The sequence below is a fragment of the Hyperolius riggenbachi genome, chromosome 2 (assembly GCF_040937935.1).
Source record: "Hyperolius riggenbachi isolate aHypRig1 chromosome 2, aHypRig1.pri, whole genome shotgun sequence".
NCBI classification, from domain to species: domain Eukaryota; kingdom Metazoa; phylum Chordata; class Amphibia; order Anura; family Hyperoliidae; genus Hyperolius; species Hyperolius riggenbachi.
The window spans coordinates 79,724,263-79,747,694 of NC_090647.1; the positions used below are offsets into that span (position 1 = coordinate 79,724,263).

A 23,432-nucleotide genomic window follows, 5' to 3' on the forward strand; every position below is an offset into this window, starting at 1 on the left:
CTGGGTCAGCTTGGTGGAAGGGGGTGAGGATGGGAGAGCAGCAGCGGGCACAGCAGCAGCAGCAACACAGTGTGTGGTGCCACCCTGCAGGTTCAGGGGAACTGCAGCAGGTTCCTCCGATCCTCTGCCATCCTCCGGCACACCTGGCCAAACCCCCCGCCTCAGCAGCAGCGTGAAGGCCCGCCACTGCCAAGCGCTGCTGCACTTGGTCAGCCTTGGGAAGACCAAGCTGACGGCAACCCATGTGTTGGCCAAACTCCAGGAGCAGGAGAGGATTTGGCTGACCCCCAGAGGCCTCAGAGTCGGAGAGGTGGTGGCCGACAATGGGGCCAATCTGGTTGCCGCAATAGACAGGGGAAACCTGACCCACATCCCCTGTCTTGCCCACGTGCTGAACCTGGTGGTGCAGAAGTTCTTGCGCACCTACCAGGGGATGGGCGAACTGCTGGAAACGGCAAGGAACGTTGTGCGTCACTTCCGGCGCTCGGCTGCAGCCTGTGCGAGCCTGGAAGACGTGCAAAAGGAGCTGGATCTGCCACGCCATCGGCTGATCCTTGACGTTCCGACTCGCTGGAACTCCACCCTGGCGATGTTGGAGCGTCTGGTTGAACAGAAGCGCGCTGTCAAACAGTACCTTGCCCTGGCCACTGTTTCCGCCGCTCAGAGAAGGGACAAGACCAGCAACATCCCGTCCATCGTCCCCGATGATGACTGGAGGCACATGCAGCAGGTGTGCTTAGTGCTGGCTCCCTTTCTGCAGGCCACTAACATGGTGAGCAGGGACCATGCTATGGTCTGCGAGTGGGTGCCCCTGGTTTGTCTGCTGAACAGGGCCCTCGATGCTTTGCTGGAACAGGGAGCGGCAGCCTTGGACCAGCAGGAGCGGCAAGCAGCTGCACAGTCCACCTCTGAGGGGGAGGAGGAGGAGGACTTGGTGGAGGTCCCTGACCTTGCTGCTGATGAGGGGGATCAGCACAGTGCAGCTGAGTTGGTGCGGGGGTGGAGAGAGGATGAGGCTGACGAGGCAGAGGAGGAGGATGAGGACAGCAGCACTGCCGTCGATGTGCCAGCAGACGTGGCCCGCCTCTTCCCAATGGCAGCGCACATGCTGACGTGCCTGCGCAGAGACCCCAGGGTGATCCAGATGAAGCAGAGGGAGGACATCTGGATCAGCATGATGTTGGACCCACGCCTCAAGGGGAAGTTGAGCCAGTTCCTGCCGCCTGCAGGAGGAGACCCAGCGCAACAAATAAGGAGCTTGCAGCAGGCCCTTGTTGAGCGCTTGGAGGAAGCCTTCCCCCAGCCTTCCACCCCCACTGTCCAGCAGCCAGCACAGAGGCAGCAGCAGGTGCCTGCATCCAGCAGCAAGCGCCCCACAGACCTGCTGTCTCTCAGCCACGAGCTCTACAGGACTGTAGAGGCTCCGGCAGCAGTGACTAGAGAGGAGGTGCATGCAGCAGCATCCTCCACCGGTCACAGCCAGCGCCTGACCCGCATGGTGGCTGACTACATGGGGTCCTACAGCGGGCTTGACAGCGATGCCCCTGTTGATCCCATGGAGTATTGGGTCAAGCGCCTGGAGATCTGGAGCGAGCTGGCGCAGTACGCCCTGGAAGTGCTGTCCTGCCCCCCTTCCAGCGTGCTGTCCGAGCGCTGCTTCAGTGCAGCTGGTGGTGTGGTCACCGAGAAACGCTCACGTCTGTCTCACAAGTCTGTGGACAGACTGACGTTTCTCAAGATGAACCAGGCGTGGGTGGAAGGCGAGTTCCTGGCCCCTGTTGTCGGCGAGAGGGGGACATGAACTGGCTAAGAACCATCGTTAATGTGCCTTACCACCCTTTACCACCTCCTGGCTCCTGCTCACTAAGCCAGCCTGGTTCACTTTGACTATTACGTCGCCTGCAGCCACACATTTTACACCTACAGTGGGCTGCTGTGTACTGCCCTTCTGCTGTCTGTCTGTGCTTCCCACTGCCAGGGTACACAGATTTACCTTCTGCTGCCACTCTGCCACCAGCTATTACGTCAAACAATAGCTATATATCTGTGTAATTTGTTTTACAAACAAAACCAAAAAACCATAAAAAAAAAAAAAAAAGGTTTAATTTTTCTGAGGTGCCCGGGTTGAAAACTGTGTTGTCCCAGTTGTGTATTGGACACGATGTGGGCTGCACGACCGCTGTCTGGGACCTCCTGCCTGCTGTGTTTATTTACAGCCCTGGTATCACCGCTAGGTACCAGGGCTATTATGTCACGCTGCCTGCCTGCTGCCACACTCACACTACTCCTCCATTCCTCCTGCTGATGCTGCTGTCTGTCTGTGTTTCCCAACGCCAGGGTACACAGATTTACCTTCTGCTGCCACTCTGCCACCAGCTATTACGTCAAACAATAGCTGCTCACATTACTCCTCCATTCCTCCTGCTGCTGCTGCTGCTGTCTGTCTGTCTGTGTTTCCCAACGCCAGGGTACACAGATTTACCTTCTGCTGCCACTCTGCCACCAGCTATTACGTCAAAAATAGCTATATCTGTCTGTGTAATTTGTTGTAAAAACAAAACTACAAAACCATAAAAAAAAAAAAAGGTTTAATTTTTCTGAGGTGCCCGGGTTGAAAACTGTGTTGTCCCAGTTGTGTATTGGACACAATGTGGGCTGCACGACCGCTGTCTGGGACCTCCTGCCTGCTGTGTTTATTTACAGCCCTGGTATCACCGCTAGGTACCAGGGCTATTATGTCACGCTGCCTGCCTCATTGACTGCCTGCTGCCACACACTCATCCTCCTCCTCCTGCTGCTGAATTTACCTCCTGCTGTCTGTGTGTTTCCACTGCCAGGGAGCACATACAATGGCGCTTCCAACATGCGTGCGCCACCAGCTATTTGTTACGCTCAAAAATAGCTGCATTTCTTTAAAAAAAAAATTTGAAAAGAGAAATAAGTGAAGAAGAAGACGATATAGAAGAAGATGAAGAAGAAGATGAAGAAGAAGAAGAAGAAGAAGAAGATGAAGAAGAAGAAGGAGAAGAAGATGAAGAAGAAGAAGGAGAAGAAGATGAAGAAGATGAAGATGAAGAAGAAAAAGAAGATGAAGATGATGAAGAAGAAGAAGATGAAGATGATGAAGAAGATGAAGAAGATGAAGAAGAAGATGAAGAAGAAGAAGATGAAGATGATGATGAAGAAGAAGAAGATGAAGATGAAGATGATGAAGAAGAAGAAGAAGATGATGAAGAAGAAGAAGAAGATGATGAAGAAGAAGAAGAAGATGAAGAAGAAGATGAAGAAGATGAAGAAGAAGAAGATGAAGAAGAAGAAGATGAAGATGAAGAAGAAGAAGATGAAGATGATGAAGAAGAAGATGAAGAAGAAGATGAAGATGAAGATGATGAAGAAGATGAAGATGAAGAAGATGAAGAAGAAGAAGAAGATGATGAAGAAGATGAAGATGAAGAAGATGAAGAAGAAGATGAAGAAGAAGATGAAGAAGAAGATGAAGAAGATGATGAAGAAGAAGATGAAGAAGAAGATGAAGATGATGAAGATGATGAAGAAGAAGAAGATGAAGATGAAGAAGAAGAAGAAGATGATGAAGAAGAAGATGAAGAAGAAGATGAAGAAGATGAAGAAGAAGATGAAGAAGAAGATGAAGAAGATGAAGAAAAAGAAGATGAAGAAGAAGAAGATGATGATGAAGAAGATGAAGAAGACAATATAAAAGAAGAAGAAGATATAGAAGAAGAAGAAGAAGATATAGAAGATAAAGAAGAAGAAGAAGAAGTATATACAGTACTGAACAAATTTCTGGACACAACTTCTCTTTTCAACTTTTTTTTTTTAAAGGAACATCCCCACATAATCACTTGCTGTTGTTACTTGGAAAAAAAGAGGTTTCTTGCATCATTCACCCTCAAAACAAGTGTTGGAAGCTATTTAAGGCCATTTCGAATAGTCAGCTCGAATAATGAGCTCGAATACCGACTCGAATAGTGAGCTCGAATTCCGAGGTCGAATCGAATAGTAAAAATTATTCGACTCGAATATTCGACTGATCTCGAATAATTTACTATTCGAATTCGACCTAACTCGAATTTTGAAAAGGGGTATTTGAGCACCACTACAACCAAATATTAAAGGAAGCATCAAGCAATTTTGGCTGCCCCACGACATACTGGGGGCTTCCTCCAGCCCCTTGAAGCCGACATGTCCCATGCTGCATCTCCGCTCGCAGCTGCCAGCCCGGGGTCCCGCTGGTGCAGAGGCCGACCTCCTCTACTGCGCCTCTGCCAGCACCGCTGTCAATCAAGTCCATGTTGTCCGCAGCGTACTTCACACGCACAGTGGTTCTGCACACAACGTGGACTTGATTTACAGCGGCGTTTCAAGCAGGTGCCATAAGGACGACCTCAAGGTCGGCCTCTGTACTATTGGGGACCCTAGGTCGGCAGGCTGCATGCGGAGAACTGCGTGGGACATGTCTGCTTCAAAGGGCTGTAGGAAGCCCCACGGTAAGTATATAATGGGGCAACCAAATTTGCTTGATGTTCCCTTTTAAGTTAAGGATGCCAATAATTTTGGCCAGCCCATTTTTGTAGTTTTGTGTAATATTATGTCCAATTTTGTTTTTTTTTCCCTCCATTTTTGTTTTGTTCCGATACAAAGGAAATAAACATATGAATCACAACGTGTTACTGCAATACTTTTCTGTGATAAATAATTTTACATACTGTTATATTTGCGTAAAAGCACTTCTGGAAATATTTTCAGTATAGATGACTTGATCATAATGTTTTTGAATTTTTTGAAGTTAGGGATCATGGGACATTATTAAAATGTATTTACAAGGTGTTCTGGCCTTGTTTTTGCAGTCAGAATCACGGCTATCAGTGCGACGGCGTAATTAAAAAGCACATTTTTGCTGCCAGAGATTGATGTGTTTCCTTTATCTATTAATTTGGCTCAATGTAAACGGAAGTAAATAATGTTTACTTTGCTGTAAGCGGTATTTAAACATGCCACACTGAAATGTCTTCTGTACTGTATAAGCTTCCATTGAGTGATTAATCCCACTAGTGCTTGTGAGGCTTTGCAGTGTGTTTCGGTGTGTTCACACAGAGAGTGTGTGTATAAATGCCAGCTTATATGCCGGCTTCTGACTTCACACACCGGAGGAACTGAATTGTGCGCTGCTGCCTGTACACTACTGTAGAATGTTCCTGTGGCTTCCTGGCTGAACAACACCTGAGCATTAGCAGAAGACTTTTTTTTAGCCTATTGAATTTTTTTTTTTGGGGGGGGGGGGGGGGTCACCTTACATGAAGGACATTATGATAAAGAGAGTTGAGCTGGAGAGAAGTATTTTTGGCAGTGCCCCAGCAATGCTATCTCTGCAATCTCATTTTCTGGCAGACCCTGCTGTTTCTTTGGCCTTTGAAGTTGTAGAGCAGTGAGCATCTACAGTGCAATATATACATTTATACACATAATAAAAGCAACAAGTTTACGTTTATTGTGACCAATAATGTCCTTGCAATGCATTAGCTATCTCTATTTTCCTGCCCCATTTGGGAAATCTAAGGTCCTCGTGAGTATTTTTTCTTTATATGTTATACATAAGAGGACTCCACCTACCACTGTTTTAAAGGGAACCTGAAGTGAGAGGGATATACGAGCTTGACATTTATTTTAATTTTTTTCAACAGACATGGGAAAAACATTAATCATATATCAACATGAAAAGTACAACATTTATTTTAATGTTAAAGAGACACTGAAGCGAAAAAAAAAGTATGATATTATGATTTGTATGTGTAGTACAGCTAAGAAATAAAACATTAAGATCAGATACATCAGTCTAATTGTTTCCAGTACAGGAAGAGTTGAGAAACTCCAGTTGTTATCAATATGCAAACAAGCCATTAAGCTCTACGACTAAGTCTTAAGCCGCATCTACACGCGTAGATGCGGCCGCGATGCTCCTTATCAATTGAGCCGCTGATGCGGCTCGATTGATAAGATCTGACAGGACGGATCTTGCTTCCGCCGATTCCCTGCTCGCTCCCCGCTAGGGGACAATGGCAGGGAATCGAGCGGAAGATGCGCGGCGCGGGGACGAGCGGGTATTGATGCCGGCGCACGCGCGGCGAGCGGGGACGTGGCGGGCACGCGGAAGAGGCGATCCGGCGGCTAATCGGGCCGCCGGATCGCTGCAATGTCCCATCGTGTAGATGGGGCTTTAGTCCTGGAGAGGGCTGTTATCTGACTTTTATTATCTCAACTGTAAGTGAACTGTTTACTTTTTCTCTGCTAGACACGAAAGAAAGACACGGCACTCAGGAGCTGTGTGCAGCAACAAGCTGTATTGAAGCAGACAGTACACTACATGTTTCGGGCGGAGCCCTTCATCAGGTGTAACGCCCCCCCCATCAACACAGGCAATATATACCCACCCCCAGGAAGTGACAATGTTCAAAAACAGAATAACATCAACACCAGGGAACTACACACCAGTGTCTACCCTGGACTGAACCTGAGAATAAACACTAGAGTACAGTTATGCATTACATCACTTATTCCTTATAAATATTACAGAAAGAGAATTAATAGTGACTTATCAATATGATGTATTGAGTCCATTATTCCTCTGTGGAGTCCCCCCTGAAAAAAAGGGAGAATCAAAGAAAACAGGCCAAATTATTATTTTCATTCAAACCATTCGGAGAGATACAATCAAATCTCCAAATCCATTTTGCTTCCCTCTGTAAAAGCAACTTATCTCTGTTCCCACCCCTCGTAAGAGGAGGGATAGCATCCATAATAAACCATCGCAACTGTGTCACGGAATGGCCCATCTGCAAGAAATGCCTTGCAACCGGTGTATCATACTGCGATTTCCCAGCAGCCAAATTCGTGATCGCTTGTCGGTGCTGCTGTATCCTGCATTTAGCCATACGTCTGGTCTTCCCGACGTAGACCAAACCGCAAGGACACTTCAGACCATACACGACAAATGGTGTGTAACAATAATAGCGATTAGTAATGAAAATTTTTTTACCTGTACGCGGATGCGAGATCGAATTGCCTCTGATAATTGAACTACAACAGTTACACTCCAAACACGGAAACGTACCACGTCGATTTGGAGCCGCCATGTCGCGTATGTCAATAATAATATCCGAGTTACACACAAGATCACGAATTGACTTACCTTTCTTATACGCAAACAGTGGTGGTTGTGTAAATAATGCTCCATACTCACTATCCAACTGTAGGATTGGCCAATGCTTGCGTATAACACTCCTAATCTGCTCCGACTGGTGACAATAGGTGGTTACAAACGGAATCCGCTCACTAGACTTAGCTGAAGACTTTCTGCTAGCCTGTCTGATTAGTCTTTCCCTATCCAGACTTCTCACTTCTGAGCTGATCTTTTTCAAAGAATCCCGGTCATACCCCTTGACCCCTAATTTATCGATAAGTTTCTCTGCAGACCTGTCATAATCTCCTAAGGACGAACAGATCCGTCTCGCCCTCAAAAATTGGCCTTTGGGAATCCCCTTCTTAATACAACGGCATGGAAACTGTCCGTCCTCAGGAGATTATTCCGCTCTGTTGGTTTAGAGAGCAACCTAGTCACCAGGAAACCATCCTTTTTAAGAATAGAAACATCCAAATAATTTGCCGTAATATCAGAACACTCTGCAGTAAATTTAATTGTTGGATGCGAGGCATTGGCTGCACACACCATAGAATCGGACCTCTCACGTGAACCTTGCCACAGAATTAAAATATCATCGACAAACCGATAATATGCGAGAATATCTCGAGCATATTCGTCGTTGTCAATAAACAGCTGCTTTTCAAGATCAGCCACAAAAAGATTGGCTAATGAGGGACCTACCGGAGAACCCATGCTGGTACCCTGCAGCTGAATGAAAAAGTCTTTGTCGAATCTAAAGTAATTGCAACCAAGTACCAATTCAAGACAATCCAACAAGTAATATACCATACGATTAGATATGTCAGTCTCCAACAACCTATTCTCAATACACTTCATACACTCTTGGTGCGGAATGGAGGTAAATAAATTTTGGACGTCTAATGTACAGAGCAACAAATCGTCGGGGACAGCACCCAAATTGGACAATCGCATCAGCAAATCATTAGTATCCTTTAAGCATGAAACCACCCCACCAACCAATGGTTGCAGATGGGTATCTACAAACTTAGCAATCGGGTGTAGGACTGAGCCCACCCCCGACACTATTGGTCGTCCCGGAGGGTTACACAAATCCTTATGCACCTTTGGCAATAAGTATAGAATAGGCGTTTGCGGATGTTCAGTTGTTAAGAAATCCGCCATTTTGCTGTCAAACAGGTCGTCCTCAATCCCCTGTCCGATCAGCAAATCCACCTTAGCTTTTATTTCAAAAGTTGGATCATACTCAATCCTTCGATAATGGCCTGGTATAGAAAGCTGACGACACGCCTCAGCCACATACCTAGCCCTATCTTGGATTACTACCGCACCACCTTTGTCAGCTTTTGAAACAAAGATCTCCTTGTTTTCTTTTAAAGATTTTAAAGCTAACCGTTCTTGAGCCGACAAATTTCTATACTTGCAATCGTATGACCATAGCCTGCCTACTTCATGTAATATTATCTGTTCAAACATTTTCAATGATTCATTTTGTAGATCAGGCATCCAAGCGCTTTTTTTAAAAAGTACACCTCTCTCCTCACGTGGAGAATCCTTGAACCACATTTTCAGTTTCAATGTTCTCATAAATCTATAAAATTCAACTTGCCAATCAAATTGGTCAACCGAATAAACAGGCACAAAGCCAAGTCCACGCTCCAACAGTTTATGTTCAGCTGCAGAGACAGTATAGGAGGAAATATTAATAATACTTTCTCTTACCTCCCTGTCTGAGTCCGGGATGGATAATTGTCCCTCTCGATTGGTGCACGGGGGTTCCGTCGCGCCGCCTGAGCACCTGCGGCGCTTCCCCCGCCTCTGCCTCCTGAATCCAGATCGCTGCCGGCCTGCTGAAAATCCTGCCGGTGTTTTGGATCCAGAGGCGGGCGTGTACCAGCACCTTCGCCCACGGACTCCTCTGAGGCAACTACCGAGCTCTCCCCTGTACCCTCGCCAGGTCGAACCCCGCCCGCAGGCTTTGGCTGCCTTGGTCTCCTCCGAGGGTTGCGCGGCTTGCGCGGACCTGGATGATGCGGGCCTGGTTTCCGGGGACCAGGTTTCTGTGGAACACCGGGCACTTCCGGTTGCGGATTTCCTGCCGGAGGCGGATAGCGGCGTCCAGCTTGGCGTTCTCGATGCCATGTGTACACTCGACCCAAGCGATAATCCTCAGCGTCGCGGCGGACCTTGGACTGCTTTTGAACGGTAAGATCCCTGCGAAGATCTTGTAAACTTTTATTAAAGGTAGCGTTCTCTGCTAGAGGAGAGGTCATTACTTCAGACTGCTCTGAAAGAATCATTTTGAATGCTGAGTGTTGTGTAATCTGCACATATTATAGAATAATGCAATGTTAGAAAAAACACTATATACCTGAAAATAAAAGTATGAGAATATTTTCTTTGCTGCTAATCTTCTAGTAATTATTCATAGTACACAACCAATTCATGATATCATATTTTTTTTTCCGCTTCAGTGTCTCTTTAAACAATGCACATTGCCTGGCTGTTTTGCTGTTTTTCTGCCTCTAATACTTTAAGGCTGCTTTCACAGTAAGACGTTACAGGCGCACGTTAGTGCAGCCTGTAACGCAGCCCAACTCACAGTAATGAAAACTAAATGGGCTGTTCACAGTGCACACGTTGCGTTACATAGTAATGCAGCAGGTTTAAACAAAGTGCTGCATGCTGTTCGTGATACGTGGCTAAGCCGCGTTAGACTGTTTGCACATGCTCAGTAATGTTGGAGGAGGAGGTCTCCCCTACTCCTCCGCGGCCAGGCACATGGTTAATTAATATTCACTGCACGGTGTGACGTGCAGTGTTTACTTCCTGGAGTGGCCGCTTTGTGCGGCGATTGGCTGGCGGGACCACAAGATGCCTCATGTGTCCAAGAGTACGCATCACAGACGCATGAAGAGCCACATAATGCGGCTCAATCTGACGTCCAACTTCAATCCCACTATGCGTTGCATTAGGGGCACGTTATGCGACCTTAACGTGGCATCTAACACAACGTCTTAGTGGGAAAGAAGCCTAAAGGGGTTCTGTGCATAATTAAAAAAAAAAAAAAAACTGACACTTGCCTGGGGCGTCTATCAGCTCCCTGCAGCTATCATGTGCCCGCGCCGTCCTCTTCTGATCCTCCGTTCCCCGCCGCCGGCACCGGTCAATTATTCGTCTAATTAGACGAATAATACTCGCTCCCGCTCGCGTCTCCGGGAGCTTACTGCGCAGGCGCAGTACGAGGTTTTCTTGGACTGCGCCTCCACAGTAAGCTCCCAGAGACGCAACAAGAGAGAGAGAGCGTGCCCACAGCCGCAGTTGCGTCACATGGCTAAGGGAACCGGCGGATGATCGTAGGAGGACGGCGCGGGACATGACAGTTGCAGTGGGCCCATAGAAGCCCCAGGTAAGTGTCAGTTTTTGTTGTTTTTATAATCCACAGAACACCTTTAAAGGGACACTTAAGTCAAACAAAAAAAATGAGTTTTACTCACCTAGGGCTTCCAATAGCCCCCTGCAGCTGTCCGGTGCCCTCGCCGTCTCCCTCCGATCCTCCTGGCCCCGCCGGCAGCCACTTCCTGTTTCTGTGACAGGAGCTGACAGGCTGGGGACGCGAGTGATTCTTCACGTTCCCAGACACATTAGCATCCTCTATGCTGCTATATGGTATAGGATATATGCTATAGCAGCTTAGATGGCGCTATTGTGGCCAGTAACGCGAAGAATCACTCGCGTCCCCAGCCTGTCAGCTCCTGTCACCGAAACAGGAAGTGGCTGCCGGCGGGGCCAGGAGGATCGGAGGGAGACGGCGAGGGCACTGGAAAGCTGCAGGGGGCTATTGGAAGCCCTAGGTGAGTAAAACTCATTTTTTTTTTTGATCTAAGTGTCCCTTTAAGTCATAACAAGCATGCAGATCAGGTGACTGGATTAGCCGCATGCTTGTTTCAGGCATGAGTTTCTGATACTACTGATGCTGGAAAGATCAGCAGGATGCCAGGCAACTGGTATTGTAGAAAATGAAATAAATATGGCAGCCTCCATATCCCTCTCACTTCAAGTTCCCTTAGTAAGTGATAAGTGCCGGTGTATGTTCATACATGCCTATCCCTTCACTTTTGCTGGATCTAGTTGCTTGAAGAGATAGATTTCTTGCTGGAAGAGGGGGGAGGAATGGGGGGAAGAAGGGAGTCTGTTGCTGGAGGGGGTGGATGAACTTGGATGTAGAGACTGCAAATGGGGAGGAACATGTCGAAGATTAGAGTTAAACAGAAACTGAAGTGAAAAAGCAATTAATAAAATTGCTTATTGTTTACAATATTAATTTAAAGATTACTTAGTCAGGGTCTGCCCATTGTGAAATATTTCCTCTCCCTGATTTACATTCTGAAAGGTATTACTGGTGGTGTCATCGTTATTCCTGCCAGGTGATCTGTACAGAATGTTCGTTTACTGAGAGTTCTATGCACAGTGGAAGCCCCCCCCCCCCCCCCCCTGGATGATCTATTCTAGAAAAGGTAATGCTTTCCTGTGGGAAAGGGGGTATCCGCTACAGATTGGAATGAACTTCAGTCCTGGATTAAAATTCCTCTGTAACCTCCCTAACGTTCTGGTCGAGCTAGGCTCGTCCAGTGACGCCGGAGGTGACCGCTCAGGCCCCGCTGGGCCATTTTGAATAATTTTTTTAAACACGCAGCAAGCACTTTGCTTGCTGCGTGCCTTACCTGATCGCCGCCGCCGATCCGCCACTACCCACCACGATGCAGGGCCCCCCCAGGCGAGACCCCGTGCGCTGCCTGGCCAATCAGTGCCAGGCAGCGCTGAGGGGTGGATCGGGTCTCCCTGTGACGTCACGACGCCACGGCGACGGGGGAAGCCCTCCAGGAAATCCCGTTCAGAACGGGATTTCCGGATGGGCCATTGCGTCGGCGGCGATCAGAGGGGTGGGAGGGACGCCGCAGGGAGGGGGGAATCAAGTAGCTAGCGCTAGGCTAGCTACATGAAAAAGAAAAAAAAATATGTGCAAAAAACGTTCCCGCGGGAATCAGAACGCCAGGCAGGTTAATGCCTAAGGGCCTGTTTCCACTACATGCAGATTGGATGCAGAAAAACTGACTCCAATGAATGTCTATGGGCCTGTTTCCACTAAACACGATTTTTCTGATGCAGATTTTCCCATAGGTATTCATTGGAGTCTGTAAGGGCCTGTTTCCAGTACACGCAGATTTGATGCAGATTGGATGCAGAAAAACTGACTCCAATGAAAGCCTATGGGAAAATCTGCATCAGAATAATCGCGTTTAGTGGAAACAGGCCCATAGGAATTCATTAGTCAGTTTTTCTGCATCCAATCTGCATCAAATCTGTGTTTAGTGGAAACAGGCCCTAAGGGAACTGCCCATAAGAGGGGCTGCTGTATGTGGGTGTTTAACATGAAAGAGCGGGCTGCAGATAAAATGGCAGGGGACAAGGTTGCCAAATCCTCCTTTGAAACACTTATACATCTAGGTTATACAGGTTCTAGGGCTACTTACACATAAATATTGCCTAAACTTCATCTAACTGCATCTAACTAGCCACAAGACCTGTATAATTCCATGTGTCCGTATTTAAAAGGATGAGTTGGCAACACTGGGAGGTGGACTGCAGTACAAAGAAAGGAAGCCATAAGAAAGCTGGCCCAGGGGTGGAAACAGAATAAAATATTGACTTAGCTACTCTTAGGCTGGTTTCACAGTGGGACGTTACAGGCGCACGTTAGAGCAGCCTGTAACGCACCCCAACGCACAGTAATGAAAACTCAATGGGCTGTTCACAGTGCCCACGTTGCGTTAGCGCAGCACGTCTACATAACGTACTGCATGCGGTTCTTTACACGCGGCTAAGCCGCGTTAGACGGTTTGCACATGCTCAGTAGGGTTTATTTTTTCATTTTATGGGCGGAGAGGAGGCAGGGAGAGGCCGCTACGTAGCCAGGCACATGGCTACTTATTATTCACTGCACTTGCAGTGTTTACATCCTGGAGCGGCCGCGGATTGGCTGGCGGGACCACGTGATGCGGAGAGCTCCGCTCACGTGGTCTCCAGCAGTGCCTCCGACAGAGCAGACGCACCAAGAGCTGCTTGCAACACGGCTCTTGGTAGCGTCCTGCTCCAACACCACCTCCTGCGACCATAACGTCCCCTAAAACGCAACTTCCCACTGTGAAACCAGCCTTAAGGTGGCCACAGACAATACAATAAAATGATCCGATTTTACGGCAATGCAATAAATATAATCGGATCTCTTGAAAAAAATAAAAAAAAAAGCTTTTTATTCATTCAAATGAAAAATCCGATCAGATTTCCTGTTTTTTTTTTTTTGGGGGGGGGGGGGGTCCGATTTTTATCGATCCGGAATGCTGGAAATATTTCTTCCATTTTTCTAAAGATTGTATGGTGTGTTAGATTGTGAATTTATTAATGCACACACCCTAGCAATTTTCTCTGTTTCCAATCATTTTATCATAATTGGGAAAAAATTTAACATGTGTGTGATACATTGGTCATATTTTAGAAATGATACAATCAGTCAGAATAATTGATTGCAATTCTTAAATGGAACTGATATTTAAATATTTGTATGGTGTGTGACAACCTTTAGGAGTCTGTTGCTACTTGTATCATTATTGGTATAGTTTATTGTATAAATAGACTAGTCATTGCTGATAGCCACACACCAGAAGAGTAGCCACCAGAAAGGCTTTCTATTTAACAAACTGGATCCGGTGATTGTCATAGACACATAACTGATTTCTTTAAATTACTTTAAGCTACTGTCTCACACATCTTTAACTTCATACAGAAATACACCTCTAACCGCTATCCCCACACCTTTAGTGCCATGCTTATGCCTCTTATAATGCTTATACCTCAATCTTCTGCTGTGGATGGCAATATCTGTTAGTGGAAATTTATCTAAATAAATGAGTCTTGGATTTGTAATGTCAGACGCTTATAGCAGTAGTAGGACTTGAAATTATCAAAAGTGGCACATCAAACAAATATGAAATAATCATTTTGTGAAACTACAGACCTCCCACAACCTCAGATCCATATCCATGCATCTTCTGTCATGCTGCCCCTACCCTTTTGAACTCCTTGCCACACCCAATCAAGACAGCTCCATCCCTAGAGGCATTTAAAGGGGAACTGAAGAGAGAGGTATATGGAGGCTGCCATGTTTATTTCCTTTTAAGCAATACCAGTTGCCTGGCAGCCCTGCTGATCCTCTACCTCTAATACTATTAGCCATAGCCCCTGAACAAGCATGCAGCAGATCAGGTGTTTCAGACTTTAAAGTCAGATCTGACAAGACTAGCTGCATGCTTGTTTCTGGTGTTGTTCAGATACCACTGCAGAGAAATAGACCAGCAGGGCTGCCAGGCAACTGGTATTGATTAAAAGGAAATAAATATGGCAGCCTCCGTATACGGTACCTCTTACTTCAGTTCCCCTTTAAGTTCAAACTGAAAAGCCACCTGTTAAGTCTTGCATTTTTGGACACCTGACCATTTCTTCTGTAACAAATTCTACCCAGAAACCTATGTATTGGACTGAGACATATCTATGCGCTTTGAGTCCTATAGGGGGAAAAAAGTGATTTAGAAATGTTGTTGTTGCTGTTACTTTTCTTAAAAATAAATCATGTTTTTAACACTAAATATAACAAAACAAATGTATTTAATAAGTGCGTTGTCTTTACCTATAAGAAGAGCATGTGTTTTATGTTGGGTTTAAAAAGACCATTAAACAGTACTAAACGAAGTACAGGTCGTCCATTAAAAAATATATATGTTTACATATTTTATTCCGGTTTTAAGTGTATAATCTGCTTGATTAAAAATACCGTAATAAACAAAAAATCACTAATGCACTAAAATTGATGGAAAAACACCCCCTTGTTTTGTCGTTGGAGTGTTACTAATGGCATGGTGAAAAATGTGAAACTTATCTAGCCTGCTATTATTTGTGTAAATGTGACATGGATAATGTAAACTGCACTGTCATGAATAAAAATGAGCTGGAATGCCTGCAGTGTGTGTAGCCATGTAGTGTGGCAGTGATTACTGAGGAATCTCTCTGCTCTCTCCACAGGACTGCTCTCCTACACAGAGTACCTATTCCTGCTGACAATCCTCACAAGTACGTATTGCCTGCTTATCCGCTTAACACAAACCACACTGATTTTATACTTTGAAGGGAACTCGAGGTGGGGATTCTTAAGTAAAAAAATGCAACCTGATCCGGGGGGCTGAGCGGATCAGGTAGCCGCACTCCACCACTCCTGTGGTCCGCTATCCTTCACTTTTGGTTTTGCCACCCCTGGGGTCTCACTGCTGGTAGCTTCGCTCTGTGTGTGTCACACAGAGCAGAGTGCAGGGGGAGCGGCCGGGGAGAGGCAGAGCTGCCCATTGGCAGCTGGGGAAGCCTTCCAGGAACGCCCTCAGTGGGCCTTTAGCAGGGAGTGCTTCTGCGCCCTTACCCAATGTCCTGCGGCAGGGAGCATGCCTCTGTGTCTCATCTGCCCCCTACGCACTGCATCGGGTACACTTTGACCACTTAATGACAACTGGACGTTTATAAACGTCCAGTGTATTTGAGGAGAGTGCACCATCCGTTTGTTACTAAATGAGGCACATATGGTATCATTTTAACCGTGAAGAGTTGTTGAATACATTTTGGTGTGTCTTAAAGCTTGGACACACATCACATAAAAAGTAGGTATGGACAAACTCAATCCAACATAAAAAAGTCATTTTCTAAATTTTGTGATCAAATTTGGTAGTTTTAGCAAATCTACAACAGATGTATGTAGTAACGTTTTAACTGTGATAAGTAGTAGAATAGAGTTTTAGGGTTGGGGCCCATGTCTTGTGCATTCTTTTTAGTCACAAACTGAATCAAAGGCAATTACATTTTTACATATGCTGTACCAAAATAAGACTTGTAAAATGAAAACAAAGTGACAGAATATGAAAGAAACAACATATATTGTTACCTTAGAAACTTGGCTTTTTAAATACGTATGCCATGAGGGTATATTACTATTACTTTTGCAAAAAAGGTCTTATAATCATCAATAGTGTACAGTGAGAAAACGAAAAACAGAAAAAAGACACCTTTATTTTCAAATACAATATTGTCACCATACATTGTGCTAGGAACATAATCTAAATGTTTTTATAACCAGGATGAATAAGCAAATAAAATTAGTGCATTTAACTTGTAGTTAACACTGTTTATTGTAAAGCTATAATGGATTTAAATGGAGAAATAGTGTGTTTTTCAGTTTTTTCTCTCTACTTTTCCCTTTAAAATGCATTGAAAATAAGGTAATTATTAACCCTCTGGGCGATACAATTACATCGCCCAGGTGGGAGCAGAGCACTTTTTAAAAAAAAAAAAATTTTTTTAAATCATGTAGCGAGCCCTGGGCTCGCTACATGATAGCCGTTGCGCAGCGGCATCCCCCCACCCACTCCGATCGCCTTCGGCGATCAGAGTAAGCAGGAAATCCCGTTCAGAACGGGATTTCCTGCTGGGCTTCCTCGGTCGCCATGGCGACGGGGCGGGATGACGTCATGGACGTCGTGACGTCAGAGGGGGTCCCGATCCACCCCTCAGCGCTGCCTGGCACTGATTGGCCAGGCTGCGCAAGGGGTCTGGGGGGGCTGCGCGGCGGATCGGCGGCGAGCGGCGGCGATCGGAAGTTACACTCAGCTAGCAAAGTGCTAGCTGCGTGTAACAACAAAAAAAAACTATGCAAATCGGCCCACCAGGGCCTGAGAAATCCTCCTGCACGACATACCCAGAGCTCAGCTTGGGATTATCGCCCAGGAGGTTAAACAAAATTATCACACACTAAAAGCCTTCTTTGTCCTGAAAAAAACAATATATAGATCATTTAGGTGTAATTAGTAGTAGTAATGTTATTGGCGAAATGAATGGGAGCAGTGCTGATATGTGAAAATGCATTTGATCCTGAAGTGGTTAAAGATGGCCATACCTCTAGCGATTTTGATCCCCGATAGACCATGCGATTTGATGTTTTATTGAATCACCATGAGCAGCATGGTGGTGTACTGCTTAGCACTCTCGCCTTTTTCAGAACGTGCTCAGAACGCTCCCGGCCATGGGAGCGCAATCATGCGTGGCGCTACAGAGGGTACACCAGAAGAACAGGTGTGAGCAGAACTGAGGCAAGGGACATGGAGACTTCTAGGAGCTGGAGGAAGCCCCAGGTAAGTAAAGCTGCGCTGCTTTAATTCACCTCATGTCTCCTTTAAGGCAGGGGTGTCAAACTCCATCACGTAAGGGGCTGAAATCTAAAACCTAGCAGTGTTCTCCCCAGGCTCTTTTAGCCGGGTGCTCCTCCTGGATAGTTTTGGTGAGCACCCGGCTATCATTGGCTCAACTCCTCCTGTGCTGTGAGCAGAGTTGCGCACAGAAGCTCTGGCCCTGCATTCTCTCATCTCGCCCCACCTGGCTACTTTTTCATGCCACCCAGCTGGAAATAATTTCTGGGGAGAACGCTGCATAGTATAAGTCGCAGGCCAAATTGTTTATTACGAGTTAACATTTATTGAACAGTCTCAAACTATAGTGACGGTGGGGGGGGGGGGGGGGGCTACTCCTCCCCTTCTGCAGAGTAGCGCAGTGGAGCAGTTTAATATTTACTTGCTGCAGTGCTGCTTCGGGTCTCCTCTGATCTTCCTGACTCCAACACACTTTATGCTGCATACCTCCGGCTCCTGAGATATGTCATCGGAAGCTGGAGGTATAAAAAGTGTGCAACTCTTGGCAAGAACAAAATAGACACGATGCATTGTTGAAGCAGACAAATGCTCCTCTGCTCATCTGTGCTACTCTGCTATGTGTGTGTGGGGGGGGGGGGAGATGTGTAGGTGTGAGTGTCTTATCAGTTAGCTGGGGGGGTTGCTGCTTGTAAGTATGGACATTTGAAGCTCTTGAGGGACACATTAAATGGCAAGAAGGGCCGCATTCAATCCGCAGGCCTTGTGTTTGACACCTGTGCTTTAAGGCAATGCCACAGAGGTGACAGAGTCAAAGCAACTAAATTGCTGTTACTAGCAAAAATAAAAAATACTGGTGATGAGGCAAGAAAAGCAATACAGTAGATAGTTTTGGAAACGTAAGACTATACAGTATGTGCTACACAACAGTATTTCTAGAAACATTGCTAGTCACAGGGGTATTACAGTTAAAAAGTAGCATAAAACTACTGACTGTGTTTAGGGGATAAACTCTTGCATTACTTTGGCTTTTGGTTTGGAGTTTTTTGAGAAAAACTGTCCCACTCAGTGATTCCCTAAAGAGTTGAAGATTCAAATAGTGATCGCACCCTGAAGTCAAATGAAACGGCTTCAGGTGGTATAGGGAATGCTGACAGAGGGATCTCATTACTGGATTTAAAGAAATGCATAAGCCATTATTATTTGGTGTAACAGAAGCCATTCATTATGTTATTGATTGTAGAATATATCTCTAACCCAGGGCTGGGCAAGCTCCGGGCCGCATGCTGCGAACTGCGGGCCGCATTCCTAAAATTCCCCCTTCAATGCAGAGTCACGAGTTGGTGGTAGTAGGGGAGACTTAAAACTCACCTGATCGCCGTCCAGCATTGCGTCTCCATGGCAACAGGGCGTCACGTGACATAATGTCGGGAAGTGGCGGCATGAAATACGCAGGCGCGTCCTGACGTCATGTCATGTGACAGACTGTTGCTTTGGAGCCGCAACGGTGGACAGCGATCAGGTGAGTTTTAAGTCTCTCCCCTTACCCGACCACTCACGACTGTGCAGGAAGGGAGAGGGATCCGGCCACTTGTCGGCGGGTTGGAGAAACAGCGCGAGCGGGCCTAATACGCCCCAGGGGCCGTAGTTTGCCCAGAGCCGATCTAGCCACAGAAGTGTGTCAGTAATCCATTCTAGTGGCCAGGCTGAAATAACATGAACTATTATTATTACTGTTTGCCTTCATTTAATCCCTGTTTGATAACAAACCTATCGGCCATTGCTCGATCAAATTCGTCCGCCTAGCCGGACGGCCATCGTTTGTCAGGGGCTGCTGTACACACACTGGATTATTGGCAAAAGCGGTCATTTTTGGCCGCCCTAGCCCACTTTAATCTATCATTTGTATGGGCCTGAAGCTGTTAATTAACCCTTCTCCAGTATTAGGCAATTTAGGAGGGCGTGACTCAGGTTCAAGGGCCGTATCTGCCAGTCCTCAGAGAATATTTATTTCCATGCTCACTACATAAGAGATATGATTGTGGACTTTAAAGTGGACCTGAACTCAGAACGTCCTCTCTGCTCTCAAAGATACGCAACAGCATAATAACTGTTAAACAAAAAAAATGTCTTTGTTACAGCTGATACAAATCCTGAAATAAATCTGCGCTGTTTCTACTTTCTGATTCATGGAAGCAGACATATTGTTAACATCCTGTACTTTCAAATGAGCTTATCTGCCGTGGCAGTCAGGTGACACAGGGGAGAGGTCAAATTACATTCACAATCAACTTGTGATTAGACACAAATGAGGGGGAATTAAACAGGTTAAACTCTCAAAATACATACAGGGTGCATTTCTCTGTTTTCCTTCTGTCCTGTGCAAGAGTTCTGGTCCACTTTAATGCCTACATTTTGGTATCCTCGTCTTTTAATCCTTGCTACTAGTTTCGCAGGGGGTACGGGATTAGCACATTTTTATTTATGTTTTTACAGTTCCTGGAAACGAGCTTTAAGTGGTTGCTTTTAATGATTTTCATAACGTCTCATTTTAAAACAATCTTCTTTGTTTTAATATGAATGTAGTTTGGAAAGTCCTTGTGTGAAAGCGCTTGCATTTTACGTTTCTTTCCATGCTTTGTAAACCACAAAACATTTGGCATGCGCCGCGCCCAATCATTAGACCCAGATTTCTCCTCATTGTTACCATTTTTATTCCCGTATAAAAAGCCGTTAACGCTGCACAGATTTCTGCGCAATCTAAACACAGCACGCGGGAGGTAAATTTTGTCAAGGATGACAAGCCTGGGCAGACCCATGAGAAATATAACTGTGTGGTACTGATAGGCCTTATGTTTAAAGGAGGAGAGGGGAGTATCGGGCTGGAATGTGAGGAGACGCACACTCACACAGCATACCTAATCTGATTTACTCATGCAAATTGCATCACCGCTGACATTTCTGAATCGCAGACGCGATAAATCACCCACCATCGGAAATTTATAAACCTGCCATTTGCCAGATATAATTTATTCCATGGACTGCGTTTCTTCATGTCTATGCCTAGGCATTGTTGACCTTCTAGCACCTGTTGGTTAAATATTTTCCTAAACCTTTGTATTATCAAAAATTTCAAATGCCTACCGTACTTTTTGGACTATATGACGCACTTGTTCTCCTCCAAAAGTGAGGGGGAAAGTCAGTACGTTTTGTAGTCCGAATGTGCCCCCCCCCCCCCCCCCCACAAGCAAGTGCAGAGAGCGCGGTGGAAGTTCTTACCTATCCAGCCGCGCACTGCGTGTCTGTCTTCTCCTCCATCTCCAGCCACAATTGCCGTGACGAACTCCATCCTACTTTTCTTCCTGATTTTACACCTGCGCCCTCTCACTGCATGACCTGGCAGCTCAGAGGTGCTGGACATTCCACCGAGGTCACTGGTGGCGCACATGCGGTGGGGTCACTGGTGGCGCACGTGTGCAGGAGTCCCGCACCAGCGAGGATGCGAGCAGGAAAAGTGCAGAAGACAAAGGGCAGGGAGCGCGGTGCCTGGTCAGGTGAGGGCCGTGGGCAGTGATTATTATGATAATCACTGCCCACGGCCCTCACCTGACCAGGTTAGGAATTGGTGGGGCAGTGGGGATTTGTAGCTGGTATGCAGTGGGGTTTAGTGTAGCTGGTGGGGTATTCGGGGGCGTGGAGCGATGTGGACAGCTTTGGGGGTAAAGCTTCACAAGACGCCTCTGCACCATAGGCAAACCAGGTGTAGTGTTTTTTTTTTTACTGGTGTTTGTACTCTAAACATAGGTGTGTAAAATTAATGTAGTAAAATGTACTGTCAATTATTGGACTAGCCCATGTCCGCATGGGGGATACCCAGTGTTTTTATTCTTTTCAATAGTATTCCTTGGAAAGGATCTATACAAAGATGTCAGCCAGCTTCCCTACTCACATGCACACTTTTTGGCAGTTGGGCTGAGCAACTGCAGTTCAGTATGTGCTTTGTAAATGAAGAAATAACTGAGAATGCCCCATAAGGAGATGGACTAGCCCGAAATATGACAGATCTGTGAGATTTTCACTATTTACTGTACAGGTAACCATATATCTAGTGATGATGGGCAGATTTGAGAAAGAGACAGATCTTTCTGATCAAACCTAATCAGAGAGAGAAATCTGTTGGCTGCCCATACACCACAGGCCTATTCCCAGTTGATTTCAGCATGAAATCTTTGAACCTCTCTCATGATGCTGTATTCGCTGCCTCCGATGCTGCCGTGCTTTAGTTCAAATACTTTACCTGTCTGCTTTCTCCCACCACAGTGCCCATACAGCTTCTGCATTGCTGTATGGCAGGGGTCTCAAACTCGCGGCCCGCGGGCCATTTGTGGCCCTCGATGCAATATTTTGTGGCCCTCGCCGGCAAAAGCTTCCTTCTAGTTCGCTTCAGTGCTCCCAAGTAATCGCCGCATCCCCACCGCTAAACGTGGGCTGCAGAGCCCCCAAATCGCCCGGGGCGCAATCCGCCTGCATTTCCTGGAAGGGGCAGAGTCAGCTTCAGCTCGGCCCCTCCTGACGTAAATCGCCGCACGGATCGCCGCCTATCCCCACCCCTCTCAGTGAAGGAAGAATGAGGGGCGGGCAGAGGCGGCGATGCGCCGCGATTGTGAAATTCCTTATGCGGCCGAGGCCTCATCCTGACTTTGCCTCCTGCGGCCCCCCAGGTAAATTGAGTTTGAGACCCCTGCTGTATGGGGTGGCAAAGCGTAAACGGAAGCTGTGTGGGCACTGTGGTGGGCTACAGCGGACAGGTAAAATATTTTAATGCACGAGCCCGAGGGGCACATTTACATTAGGGGGAACAGTTCAGTCGCGTTTGCCTGTGATTATCATACACCACTACTGCCAAGCGTTCAATCAACCCTTTCGGGACAAGATTTCACAGTCTGATGCATTCGACCAATTTTGGCCCGAAATCCATTGAGTCATTGATCGGACATGCTTATGGCTGCACCAGTTTTCATTCGATAACATTTATCAAATCGAATGGTCGACCGGGCGCCAAGTCGTCTGATATATGGCCACCTTAAAGTGTAACTGTCGGGACATAAAATCAAATATCAATTCTTGCTTTTTATCTGGTAAACAAGTAATAAGGATGCTAACTGGGCAGCTCCCCAGTTTACCTGACTCTTATTTGGTGCATTGCCGCACAAAGGAAGTTGCAGGGCATGCTGGGTTGTCTTTTTTTGCTTCTTTACTTTGCTCTCAGACTTAAAGAGGAATTCCAGTGAAAATAATGTAATTGAGGTGATGTCAGTGGAAGGAGATACTGCTTTCTTTTTTTTGGCAGTTGGAAACTATTTCCCACAATGCAACGAGGTTCACAGACGGGAAGCTGCCAGGACCATGGCCCTCACAGTTTCCTGTGGGAGGGGTTTCACCACAATATCAGCCATACAGAGGCCCCTGATGATCCGTTTCTGAAAAGGAAAAGATTTATCATGTAAAAGGGTGTATCAGCTACTGAGTGAGATGAAGTTCAGTTCTTTGTCACGGTTTCTCTTTAAGTGATGGAACCTAATTGTCTGAAGCCTCTAACCCCCCCCCCCCTTTTCCCCTGCCACAACTCTGTTCCTCTCTGATTGGCCAATATTTGCGGAGCTGGGTGAGAGCAGGCAATGCATACACAATCAGGCAGAGGAGAGTAAGGGAAAAAATGACATCAGGATTGGCTTCAAGATAGACACGGATAAAATGGAGAATCCTAAGAAGGATTTTCTCTTGAAACCTCACTAAAATCAAAAACATTGACAACATTGGCAATACATGTTATGTAAGTAGAGCAAGTGTTCTGAGATAGTATGGCTGACAGCTCCTCTTTAAATGACAGCAACATAGGGAAAAAAAAGTAGTTGACAGTTCAAACAAGTGCAATAATG

The 23,432-nt window shown here is 46.2% G+C and overlaps 1 protein-coding gene across 2 annotated transcripts in view; it reads left to right on the top strand.

Annotated features, from left to right (window-relative positions):
• Positions 1–23,432, top strand: part of MICU2 (mitochondrial calcium uptake 2) — a 419,619-nt gene that overhangs the window by 299,511 nt on the left and 96,676 nt on the right. For both annotated transcript variants that reach the window (XM_068266953.1, XM_068266952.1), the window contains exon 5: positions 15,335–15,382. In XM_068266953.1, coding sequence (XP_068123054.1) covers positions 15,335–15,382 — 48 coding nt within the window. The remainder of the gene's footprint in view (positions 1–15,334; positions 15,383–23,432) is intronic.